The sequence below is a fragment of the Onychomys torridus genome, chromosome 7, assembly GCF_903995425.1.
Source record: "Onychomys torridus chromosome 7, mOncTor1.1, whole genome shotgun sequence".
NCBI lineage: Eukaryota > Metazoa > Chordata > Mammalia > Rodentia > Cricetidae > Onychomys > Onychomys torridus.
Window position 1 is genome coordinate 6,245,441 of NC_050449.1, and position 14,058 is coordinate 6,259,498.

General features: G+C 39.7%; 1 protein-coding gene across 1 annotated transcript in view; it reads right to left on the reverse strand.

The window, feature by feature from the left end:
* Positions 1–14,058, reverse strand: part of Cntn5 (contactin 5) — a 463,340-nt gene that overhangs the window by 230,706 nt on the left and 218,576 nt on the right. The window contains exons 9-11 of the mRNA XM_036192364.1: positions 9,712–9,848; positions 7,495–7,624; positions 5,988–6,138 (exon numbers count right to left, since the gene is read on the reverse strand). Of these exons, the coding sequence (XP_036048257.1) occupies positions 5,988–6,138; positions 7,495–7,624; positions 9,712–9,848 (418 nt within the window). The remainder of the gene's footprint in view (positions 1–5,987; positions 6,139–7,494; positions 7,625–9,711; positions 9,849–14,058) is intronic.

Consider the following 14,058-nt stretch of genomic DNA (forward strand, 5'->3'; position numbering starts at 1 on the left):
CCAATAGGAGCTTGATGAGCAGAACAGGCTCATGATAGTATGTCAGAGAAGAAAGTCCCCATGCAGTCTCCATGCTGAGGACCCCTCAAGAGCACTCATTTCAACAGGAAACCTAAGTTAATGTGTGCTGATGGGTTTCAGAAACAATGCACTAAAATCTGGAGCTATCCTAACTCAAGAGGGGGATGGAGAGAAAGAGACAGGGAGGAAAATTGTTTTAAAATTATTATGGTGAAAATTGTGTGGGGATGGGGTGTGTGTAGCAGGGTGGGTGGCATATGCCTGTGTATGCACATAGGCGTGCAAATGTACATACTCATGTATATGTAGGTGGCAGAGGTTGATGTCAGATTATCGGTTCAACATTTAAACTATTTTTACATTTAGTTATTTGCTTTAGTTTGTAAGTTGATGGATGATGTCATTCTGTATGCTGTGAATATGTGCTGCTCTGACTGGTTGATAAATAAAGCTGTTTGGCCAATGGTGAGGCAAAATAAGGTTAGGCAGGATATTCTAACTAGAGAGAGAGGAAGGAGAAAGACAGAGCAGAGGAGATGCTGCTAGCTGCCACCATGAGAAGCAAGATGTAAAAGTACCGGTAAGCCACAAGCCATGTGACAAACTATAGATTTATAGAAATAGGTTAATTTAAGATGTAAGAGCTAGATAGTGAGAAGCCTGAGCCATTAGACCATATCATTTGAAAATAATATAAGCCTCTGTGTGTTTATTTGGGACCAAGTGGCTGTGGGACACGGGTCAAGAGATTCTGCAGGACTGGAGGAAACTTCTGGCTACAGTTAGTGTGTGAGAATGTGTGTGTAACAACGGTGCATATGTGGAGGTCAGAAGACAACTTCTAGGAATCCATTCTCTCCTTTCATCATGTAGGTTGTGGGATGGATCTCAGGGCATAAGGCTGGATGGATCCATGTCCTCTTACCTGTTGAAACATCTCAGTGGTCTTCCATCATGATTTTTGAGACAGGGTCTTAGATCAGATCTGGAGATAACTAGCTAGCTTGATTCTCTGGCCAGTGAGCTCTAGAAATCTGCTTGTCTTTGCCCATAAACTCTTACAGTACTGAGGTCATAGGTGTTGCCAGAGCCAGGCTTTTTTTTTTTTTTTTTTTTTTTTTTTTGGTGTGTGTATGTGTGTGTGTGTGTGTATGTTTTAAATATATTTATTTATTAAAGGTTTTTTCATTTTACATACCAACCCCAGTTCCCCCTCTCTCCCCTTCTCCCGCTTCCTCACCTCCCTCCCACTCTACCCCCATCCACTCCTCAGAGTGGGTGAGGCCTCCCATGATAGTCAACAAAGTCTGGCATACCAAATTGAAAGAGAGCCTAGCCCCTCCCCATTGTATCAAGGCTGAGCAAGGTATCTCACCACAGGGAATGGACTCCATAAAGCCAGTTCATGCACCTGGGATAAGTCCTGGTCCTGCTGCCTGGGACCCCACAAACAGATCAAGCCACACAACTGTCACCCACATTCAGTGGGCCTAGTTCAGTCCCGTGCAGGTTCCCGAGCTGTCAGTCCACAGTCAGTGAGCTCCAACTAGCACCAGTCAGCTGTCTCTGTGGGTTTCCCAATCATGATCTTGACACCTTCTTCTTCTTCTTCTTCTTCTTCTTCTTCTTCTTCTTCTTCTTCTTCTTCTTCTTCTTTGAATGCCGTTTATTGAAGGAGGGAGAAGGTCTTAAATACAGGTTTACAGCACAATGGGAGAACTCCGGAGGGCAGAAGTTTGCTTCTGATGTTTTGTTTTGTTTTTTGAGCTGAGAATTGAACCCCGGGCCTTGCACTTGCTAGGCAAGTGCTCTACCACTGAGCTAAATCCCCAACCCTGCTTCTGATGTTTTACAATCTTGTATTTGAGCTGTTAATGCCCAATATGCTGGATACACAGACAAGGAGCTTCCCTTAAGCATTCAGGAGAGTAGAATCTCACAGGGAAATAGCATAGGGAGGATATCAAGGTCAGGGTCAGCAAGCAATCCAACAGTTACCCAAAACAGGAGGCAAGTCCCTACAGGTCCCCTCCTATTACTAAAAAATAAGCTTCTGACTTAGGTTGTGTGGGACGTCAGCAGGTCACCTTACCTGTCATGGAGACACCTCTCCAGGCCACACAGGCATTCTATCTTAGGTTGGTGATCGCCTCCCAGGCATTACCTGTCTCTGAATACTCATTATCCTACAGGCTCGGTTGTGTGAGAGTTGCAGAGTTAACTGTTGCTAAAGATCTCTAAGTGCAGAGCCAGGCTTTTATGAGGAGGTTCAGGACTGAACTCAAGTCTTCTTGCTTGAACAGCAAGTGCTGTACAAACTGAACCATTCCCACAACTTTCCCTTTTAACTCCCCCAGATAGTCCTTTAGTTTTAAATAGATGATAGAACTGATAAAAGTGAACATTCATCCCTCTGGTATAGCAACCTTACCAAGGCACCAAAGGAGAAATAGACAAATGAGAATGGGCGGTAATGCAGGGAAAGGTTGCAGGAGGCTGGGACGAAGAACAAGTGCATCATGTAGGTGACAAAAGCAATTCCTTAGTACCACAGAGTAACCTAGATATCTCTCCTCGAGCTGTGGCATAGATCCGCGGATAAAGACGCGTGCTGCCAAACTTGAGGACTTGAGTCACCAGGACTCACATGCTAGAAAGAGAGAACTGACTCCCACAAGCTGTCCACTGATCTACACGCGCACACACATGCACACACACACACACACTCACACACACACATACACACACATACACAAACATACACATACACACACACACACACATACACACACATGTTTTTAATGTATTTTTCTCACAAATACTGGAGAAAGGAGAGGTATGGAGGTCTACCATACTATTTGCAGGAGAAAACTTTGTTACCACTGAAAACCCAAAATTTCAGTGGTGGTGTCCTCACCACCTCTGCCTGTTCCACCTTTCCTCCTTCTCTAAGGAGAAAACTAAAATCCCCCCATTTAAAAAAGATTGCATACTAACCTGCCATTTACCTACCAGCCAACTTATTTTCTGTATAGCACTTCATTCAATTCTCACAAATCAACAAAGTTACTATTTATTTTCAAGAAGAATTGTTTATTTTAATTTTGTGTTCATGAATATTTTGTCTGTGTATATGTATGTGCACTACATATGTGCCTGGTATCAGCAAAGTCAGACAGGGCACTAAACCCCACAGAACTGGAGTTACAGACAGCTATGAGTCACCGCTATATGTGAGTGATGGGAAGCACACTGGGTCCCCTCTAAGAACAGCAAGTGCTCCTAACTGCTTAGCCATCACCCCACCTCCCAGGTTTTAAGTTTCAAAAGAAATAGGTCTGCTATAGAACCCAATAAATGGAAGCATGAGCAAGGAAACAGTTCAATTCTCATACACTGAAGTATTCTGCTACCCTGAGTGGGAAAGCAATTTGCAATTGTGAGTGTCCCGGTTAAAATAGCCATCACCATCATGAGTGATGGTGAGATAGATCAACTGAGCAGCTGTTCTCACTGGCCAATCATTATACTACATAAATGAGCCCCAGGTCACAGACAGCAACTATATAAACTCCTAAACTCTGACATAATACTTCTTCCTTCTACTTTTCAGGACCAAATGAATGAGACATTCACAGAAGCCGTGATGATTCAGTATAGTATCTCATTGTCCATTAATAAAAATTGTATTTGCTACTATGCCTACTTTGCTTTTGTTCTAGCGATTAGACATAGGGCCTCACATGTGCTATGTGCACTGAGCCTCACTGACTCATAATTCCATGCTTTCTTTTAAGTTTTGCTTATTTTTGATCAAGGTCTCACTACACTGCCCAGTTTGGACTTGAATTCACCCTTCAGCCCAGGAAGACCTTCAGGTTTTGACCCTCCTACCTCACTCTCACAGGTATCTGGGATTACAGGCCTAGCTGTAGCTATCATTCTCAGAGGGCGAAAAGTCTTACTTGTCTGTGAGCAGAGCCAGTTTGTAGATTTAAACATACAGACTGGGAAAGACAGAATGTAGCCAAATCTTGATTTTCCTTGAATAAGTAAAACACCAATATTTCACTTTTGAGTTTCCTTCCTGAACAGCATTTCAATGTGAAGTACTGAAATTTGGAAATAAATGGGTAACTGGGCTTGAGGTCAGCATCCATCTTGTGACCTGAGTACTTAGGAGTATATGGAGGTATATGGGGGGCAGATGCCACCCATAAACTGTGGCTTTCAATTTCTAGAAAATGCTAAATTCATTTTGTTTCTATTGTTTTAACAGACACTCCTAACTCTGTCACTTTATTAATATCCCCACTCTGTAAAAACAGATGCCACCTAATTGAAAACTCACAGTGTGGCATTTCTGAGCAGTTGATGAACAGTCACATAATGAACTTCAGCAAATAGAAGGTTCACATTCTACCTTGAAACATAAAACAAAATAATTCATTTCTGATAGAATGGCTTATATCTTTGGACAATGTCTCCAAAGTTCTACTACATTCAGAACACATGATAACCTAGCAATGCAAGCTATTTTTTTTTTTTTTACTACACAGCAAAACAAAATTTTCCCATTTTAATAAGAGTCATATACTAGGATTCTCTGTCTCTATGAGTGATAAATCCCTATAATGAGCCATGATTTAATTGATCCATCCAAAGGAAAATGTTGATGTAACAGTTTGTTACTCACTCCTAAACAAGACAGAAGAATTCTCTTTCAAACTAAGATGCTTATTCTGACTCCTATCACCCACATAATCACCCTATCCAAGCAACAAAGACTTCTCCACCCTACCTGAATCCAATCATGCAACAAATCTCATCTGAGACTATTTAAATCACTGTATCTTAGACTTGCTGAGATACCACATTGTAAAGAAATTTTTCTAAAAAGTATTCCAAAGTTCCTTAAAAGATTATTCAACTAGAGAGCCATTGCTGACTTGAATTATTTAAGTATATTAGTACTTACCTCTGGACATGCTTCTCAAACTCCTTATTTTTATAAATCAGGTAAACACAAAGTTCTTATACAATTATATACACCATTATGTTTCCATAGTAGAAGACATTTTATCACACCTCAATCAGTACCTCAAACATCAATGGATAATGACCAGCAAAGCTTGAAACTTGCCAGATCAGCCCAGCTAGAAGACATAGTCTAGCAGGATGGGTTCATTCTCAGCATTTGTCTCGAATTTTTATTTTTATTTTTCACTGCTGTGATATTCTTTTGTTTGCCTTTTGCTTTCCAGAGGTAAATGTTTATATGCTGAATATTCTGCTACACATTTCAAATGTGCTTGTTGCCATCAAAGTAATCAGATTTTATTTTTCACCAACATGATTAAAAACAGAAAAGCAAGCATTGGTACAAATATTACATGGCACAAATTTGATCACAAAATGACTATGCAGAACAAATAATTCCAGAATATGTTCACATTATTTAAATACCAACATCAAACAAAAACACAGACCATAAAATGATCACAGGCAATATGTAGAACATCATAATGCAAAGCCAAAATGAAAAGTAAAATCAATTAGTTTCATTTAAAATGTAGTGAAATTCTTACTGGGCAGCAAAGAAGTTGTACTACATTGTTAGAGTGAGTTAGGTCTTGTTAGGATCACATAAAGAAAAAAAATCACATTTTATTTAGTTTATGAAATATCACATAATCTCCCCAAGACTCATTTATACCTCATGTGTGTCATCTGCAACTTCCAAAATATCTTATGCACATGACAGCAGAGGGTGGAACTGTTTGGGGGATGCAGGGAGGAAGCCAGAGGAGGGTCAGAGAGTAGGAGAGGTTTGCAGGAGAGTGCAAAGCATGATGATGTGAGGTGCTTATGCATGAAGGGATCTGAGGGAAGCTCATTATTTCATATGTTAATAAAAGAAGTTAGTTACCATGTTAATAGACTGAAATGTAAAATCAAGTTCTCACCTTTTGCTGCCTCTCACTGCCTTGTCTCCCTTCCTCCAGGAGATGGTTGGCTTGGGAGCGCCCTGCGGTTGACACTCTATGAGGACTTCCCGGTCTTTGGTAACAATTATTGTTTTCTTCACTTGATTCAGTTCAAAAGAGGGTGGTGAGGCTATGGTAAAGACAAGGGCATTCTATCAGAATGAGCTGAGGACTAAAGTTAATCCACTTACATGTTCAACTCTTTCCTCTGGCAAACATTTCTCTTCGAATTCCATGAAAAAATATATAACATAAGCACAAAATTTAATTTGTTATTAATAAACAAAGATCTTGTGGTTATCTGTCCATTATGACTACATATGTGGCACCACAAAAAAATAGTACTTTGATATATGACAGGCTTTATTTATGATTATGGAGGTCAACTTTGAAAGACTGCACATCACTTGGACATTGGTTAGGAGCTCAGCCAAGAGAGTCAATTTTGAGTTCTGTATCTCTTTGTACTACAGGTCATCCCAGAACAAAAGCTCAGGAAACCAACTGAGTATGACAAAGCAAACATGGTTTGCATGTCTCCAACACCCCAGACTTACTCTGGGAAGTCTGGGTAAAATCTTCCTGACACTATTCAGTTGTGGACTTGACCTCATGTCCAGAGTCTTACCTTAGCAAAGGTGGAACTTTCTATGCTTGCTGTTTGGGCCTCTCCAATGCAGACCTATAGTACCAGGTGCTTATGAGAAGGGAGCTATTCACTTTGGTGTCATATATATGATTACAGTGGTAATCAGCAACTACTTGGGAAAACATTAGCATTTCTACAGGAACAGGACAGGTTGACCAAATACCAGGATTGCTGTCCTAGTTAGCTTTGTTGACTTGAATCTGCCTAGAGTCCTCAGAGAGAAAACCTGCCCAGAAAAGATTGGCCTGTGTGTGGGGGGGGATTTTTATGATTATTACTTGATACAAGAGGGCCCAGCTCACTGTGGGTGACAGCATTCCTAGGTTGGTACTTCTGGGCTGTCTAGAAAAGTTAACTAAGCACGAATCCATTTGAGCTAGAAGGAAGCATCCCTCCATAGCTTCTGCTTCAAGTTCTTGATTAAGTTCTTGCCCTGATGGACTGTGACATGGAAGAATAAGGCAAACTCTTTCCTCCTTTGAGCTGCTATGGATAGGGTATTTTAATACAGCAAGAGAAAGGAAACAAGAGTAGCCCCTTATACACCCTCAAGGTGAAAATTAACATGAAATACATAATTTTATTCCATGTTATATCAAAGACATATTGTATCATCCATTTAAGATGAAGACTAAACTCATACACATGCACATGATTGGAGAAGCTACAGAAGGGAAAGCTATCTTCAAGAGCTTACAGAATATCAGTGAGATACAATGCTTCTTTTCAAGACATAAAATAGGTTTTAGATTCACATAATAAAACTTCACTATAGTAAGAATGGGTAGGAAAAGAATCCAGACTTCTTTCCTGTTTATTTGATGAGAAACTGCATACCTAAGATCTTCAGCTCAGCGCTGGCATAAATAGCTCCATATTTATTCTCCGCCAAACACTGATACATTCCAGCGTCTGATTGGTTCACACTTTGGATCGCCAATACTCCATTAACTGTGTCCACTCTGCTCTGTAATGGAATAAAAAGAAGTGAAATCTAGTAAATACCTCAAGCCAACCATCTAAATCAAATATTAGAAACCATCCAAATGAGCTCTCCAATTAATTCAGTTAAATAAACATTACTGTGTAAGTTAATTATTTACTACAGTATTATGCCTTTTGGAAATTATGATTTCTTGCTCAATATTTTTTGTTTCTTTTCTGAGGAGCTTTGTTTGGTAAACTAGGTGAATCCAGAAGAAGAACCAACAGAGAATGAGTTGACAGATATTCATTTAAGAAAGCAAAAGTCAAAACTAGGCCCAGTCTGGAAAGGATCGAGAGTTTGGAACAGAATACAGGTAAACAACCACCAAGGTCATAGCAATGGTCCTTGTGTCCATCTGGCCAGATGTTTGACACTTTTTTTACATGTTAAACAACTAACAACTAACTAACAACTAACACAACAACAGTAGCAACTATTCTATAGTTAGGTTCTACACACAATTATTAATTGGAAAATACAAACTTTATTATTATGTGGAAGTTTTTAAAAAGCAGATCTTTGTGAATTGAGGAAAATCAAGATCAAAGAGCATATCTAGAAGGAAAGCGTACAACTCAAAAACAAATTTCACTATTAAAAAGAGTTGTTTTCTTTTAAACTTAACAATGAGCACATCTTAGGTTTTAACATCTTCATGAGCAGGGATTCCATTATTAATCATTAGAGATGTCAAGTAATTTGATATCATTTTTAACATAACCTACTCACTCAGCAAAGATAATATCTGGCTGAGAGATTTGTGTGATCTAGGTGTTGGGAATAAAAGCTCCAATCGTCATTGCTTTGCCTAGGAGGAATCCCTAAGAAGGTTAGTGAGGAAGAGCTTATAAACTGGAGCCTACGTTTGCTTTCATGGCTTTGTATTTGTACCTGGCTTTTTGTGTAGCTACATTTTCTTTAGGTTTAACTGGCTTCAGAACAAGAGAATACCATAATTTGAAAAAACTGTAGGAAAAGTCTGGTTTTAAAAAGGAAGAAACTGAGGTTCCAGGAGGTAAATAGTACACGAGTCAACATGGTAACATCACACCTGCCTGACAGGACGTTTCACTCAGCTAAAACTGTCTGCATGGATCCTCTGTGTTGATTATAAATATTGAATATTCTTCCTCTGATCACCTTCCTGTGAAGGTCACAAGCAAGGAAGAGAGGTATTAAAATTAACCTCATTATTATGCAACTAAAAAGTAGTCAATGTAAATTTGGCATACAGAAAATGGTTTTAAAAGTATTCAGTAGATTTAACTTAAGTTTGCAAATCATAAAGTTTGTCCCATTCCTAGGACATAGGTCATCACAATTCTATCCTAGTTTTTCTTCATACAGAAACATAAACCTAAATAATCCTGTACTCCAGATAAATTTCATCATGCACAATGGGGTCCATGTGCTAAATGATATCTAAAGTTCAGCTAGAAATGGTAGCAAGTCTATGATGATCAATACTGTCTTATGAATTTATAGGCTTTAAATAACTTTTGTATAATATACTATTCCAACAGTAATCAGATAATTAAAATAATGAATGATTTTTATATGTTACATAGGTATATACACACACATATCAAAAGGCAAAAGAGGACCATTTTATGCTGCATGCTATGTGTACTGGGTAGTTTTATGTCAGCTTGATACAAGCTAGAGTCATCAGAGAGGAAGGAGCCTCAGTTGAGAAAATGCTTCCATAAGATAGGGCTGTAGGGCATTTTTTAAATTAGTAAGTGATGGGGGAGGGCCCAGCCCATTGCAGGTGGTGCCATCTCTGGGCTGGTGGTCCTGGTTTCTATGAGAAAGCAGGATGAGCAAGTCAGTAAGCAGCACACCTCCATGGCCTCTGCATCAGCTCCTGTCTCTCAGTTCCTGCTCTGCTTGAGTTTCTGTCCTCACTGCTGTTGACGATGGACTCATAGGGAGCTATGAGAGAAATGAACACTTTCTTCCCAGAGTTACTTTTGGTCATGGTGTTTCATTACAGCAATAGCCACCCTAACTAAGACACCAGAGTACTTAAATTACTAGGCAGAAGTTCTGAGTTCCCACCATACCTGTGGCCGGAGGGGTGTTCCATTCTTCAGCCAGCGGTATGTGGGTCTAGGCTTTCCAGTAGCCTTGCATTCCCACTGCAGAGGGCTCCCACTGTCCAGCTGGGTGTCATTTAGTCTCTGTATCCAGTGTGGATATGCTGTAGCATTGAAGCAGAAAAGTAAACTCAGTACATTTACCACATCTAAGCTTCACAGAGGAAAAGTCACTGAATTTCCACAGATTTAGTCCTTACTTGTAGCATTCACATAAGCTCAGAGGAGTACACAGGGGGGCATGCCACTAAACAGGAGAGAAATTCATTGCAAAGGGGAGCCCATCATTATTTCACAGGGGCGCATATCATTCATTACACAGGAGAGAACATCCTTAGGGAGCACATCATTATTACTCAGGGGAACACATCATTATTACACAGGGGCATGCCATTATTACACAGGGGAGCATGTCATTACCACACAGGGAGCATGCCATTATTATCAGGGGAGCATGCCATTATTACACAGGGAGCATGTCATTATTAAACAGGGAGCATGTCATTATTAAACAGGAGCATGTCATTATTACACAGGGAGTATGTCATTATCACACAGGGGAGCATGTCATTATTACACAGGGATCATGCCATTATTATACAGTGGAGCATGTCATTATTACACAGAACTAATCCCTGAACAACAAATAGGACAATGGGAATATTACACTTATTGAAGGTATTTCTGTAAATGTAAATTATATCTTAAACACACCCATGTATGTATGTATACACACTCACAAACACACACACACACACACACACACACACACACACACACACACACACACAATTTTAAAGCAAGCAGTTTGTTTCTCTCCAGAGCTTGCATATAAGGGAGCCAGTCACTGCAAACAATGACTCTTATGGATAGCACCACACACTAGGTCCTATTAATAGTTGCTCAGCTGTGTGTGTGTGTGTGTGTGTGTGTGTGTGTGTGTGTATGCACACATGTGTGCACAAAAGTGTGAGCATGTGTGTACATGTGGGTGCATGTATATGTGTGATGATTTTGGAAAAATAAATTTTTAGTTTGAATTTTATTTAGCATAATTTTTCTGAATTTATTCACATTCAACATAATTAGTGAAAAAGTTTCAAAATCAGAACATATAACAATTACTTTATCAGTAAACATTGGAGCTTCCATAGAATGTACAAAATGAGAGTTAAAATGTCTTTTCTCCATTGACCTACTTGTAAATAAAATTTTCTTTAAAAAATTACTTTGTGTTCATGTATTTTGTTTAAAACATAGTCAAAGCAGGACTATTTTTCCCTGTAATTCCTCATGTGCTCAGCATTAGACACAATATATGTATTTCAGAATAACGAAGCCACTCTGTACCTTGCGTGTGAGTGGCTGTGTCCTCAGATGCTGTGTACAGCTGGTAGTACAAGTTGCTTGGCAACTGACAAAATAAAGGTCTTATTATGTGCCACACAAGTACACACATATGTGTGTATACACACATGCATGCATACAGACGTAAGTACAAGGAAATGTGGGTCACGGTTCATGTTAAAAATGAAGATAAACTCTGTATTTCAAAAGTAAACCCAACTCCAAGCCCAAGTATCATGTGTGTTTGTGCTTATCAGCTGTGCAACCCCTGTGGAACACAGTTAAATTTAATACAAGGTCGTCTCAGCTGATAGGGCTTTTTTCTGTTGTTGTTCTTTGCTTTAACATTGCAAAGCATTTTGTAAACTGCTAGACATGCATTAATTATGTGGACCAAGTGATAAAGGATGCAGTGAAATGCAACTGATAGTATTTTTTTAGAAACACACACTGGATTGTAGCATGAAAGTGTTTCATGACAGAGCACAGTAAAGTCCAGGTAATCTGACATCAGAGACACTAGGTTCCTGTTAAGGACTTTTTCTTTTTGTTTTGTTTTCAGCAGATTACAGTTACTCAGGGATGGGGTTCCTTTATGTTCTTAGTTGTGACACAGGGTCAGCACACACAGCTTGGTCTGCATGGTGGAGAATTGTTCACTCATCGAGGAAATGGAAATCTGGGCCAGGGATGTAAGGATGCTTACTTCCACACCTGACCACCTGAGTTCAGCTCCTGTGAGCCACATGATTGAAGTAAAGAACTTATTTCTGCAAATTGTCCTGTGATCTCCACATACAACTTGTGCACACACACAGACACAAACACATTTGCATGCATGTAGGCATATACATACAAAACACACCACATATTTACAGACATATACATACAGCACAAACCTGCACACACAATACACATACAAACATATACACATGCAAAAATATGCACATACATGTATATACATACATAAACGTACATGCACACATACCACACATACACACACATATGCATGCATGCATCCACAAACACATAGCATAAACACACATACTCCACACACAGACACACAAAGATGCACCACACATACACATATACATGCACACACATAAGCACACACATACAGATACATATACACACATAGACACAACTTAAATGGAAAAAAATCCCAGGTTTGGCTGCATTTGTAATAAACTTCATAACTTCAATCTGGCTTTTGTGGGACCATGTCCTTCAGGGCTTTGAAAACCAAGGAGACTTCTTTTGAAGTAGGAAACCGTTATAACCATGCCGGATGCACTGTATCCTGGCAGCTACTTTCGTAATACATTTGGGCTTTGAACTGTCTCCAGGTTCCATTTTGTAACACATGGAGCAGATGTGCATAAAGAAAGCCATTGCTATCCCCTCGTCATTGGAACTCTGGAAGTCTCTCCTGACACATACTAAGTGATATTGGCTGCTTCCCTGCTCCTGTATCTTAAGTATTGAGGACTCGACATATGATACTGACATAGATCATTTTTAGTATTATGACTCTCAGCTGTGAGTCAGTCAGAGCTAATGTGTGTGCTGGATGATGCAGTTGGGGGTGAATATAGGTTCAAGCCCCAGTCTGTGGTGCCCTTGCTGTAATCTATAATTGGAAACAAGTTCCTTTATTTTAATGAGCCTCATTTGTAAGCTGTAGATGGTAATTCCTATTTCAACGGACTGCTATGATGATTGAACATAATAAACAGTGGCTGATTCTTTGCCCTAACCCATCACCCACAGATTGCTTCAATTTTATTTTTGATCAAGTATGAGCACATATATGGCATCACTTTCAGAGGACAAGAAAATTCAAGACAAGAAAATGTTTCCCCATAGAAACAGGGTTGTAGCATCACGGATAATTATAGAAATGGGAATTTATAAACTTATATAATCTCCTATGGTGACTATGTGTGTATTTCTAGTAGCAAACCACCCTTTAAAATCAAAACATAGTCAAACTCAATTTTGAAGAATAAGAAAACTTGCAAGAACTTTAATGTGCCCATAGGAATCATCTCCCTTGTGGTATAGTTAGCAGGGATAGTAGTAAGAGTTGAACTCTAATCATTAAATCCAGATTAGACCGGATTCTGTTCTCTGTTTGTTTGCAACTTTAAAATTCAGTTTATCATTGTTTTCTGACATAGATGTTAAGTGTAATACTGCACATCTATTATTTTTTTAAAGCAAAGCTATAGCTCAGAGTCTCTGGCTAACTTCTCACAACCATTTAGAACATCTCATGTAGTGCACATGCTGTGTAAGTACTGGGCTGGCTGGGGAAATGATGGTAAGAGGAAGGTCTGCACAAGTGTCAGCTCAGATAGACCCCTTCCCATCCCCCGGGTGTCTCCAGGCCCACATTCTCTTCTGAATATGCCCTCTCCCCATCCATAAAAGAATGTGTTTTCTTGTGCCCTCCCAGCCTCCCTCTTTCTTGCTTCTTCTAGTTTTCTATCTTGTTGGTCCTTTCTAGCATCCTGCATCACACCCACACTTACTTCCACCTAAGCACAGCATGTGCTTTTAATCCAACTTGTAGTAATGTTTTTAAATCTTGGTAGGTGTGATATCCTCATTACTAAATGCCAATATGGTTAATGTGTGAAGCCCTGGCCATGCACAGCCTTGAACACAAGCTCTTGGGAACTATCTGTGAGTAGTCACTCTTCAGTCTTCCCATTCACTTGCCTCACACTGAATCCTGCAGGGTGATGTTCACATAAAAGCAGTAATCATTATAATAAGATTTTTTAAAATTATATTTGTGTTTTAATTTTACATATCAGCCATGGATTCCCCTGTCCTCCCCCCTCATGCCCCCATCTCCACCTTTCCCCAAACCACCCCCCATTCTCATCTCCTCCAGGCCAAGACTCCCCTGGGGATTCAGATCAACCTGGTAGATTCAGTCCAGGCAGGTCCAGTCCCCTC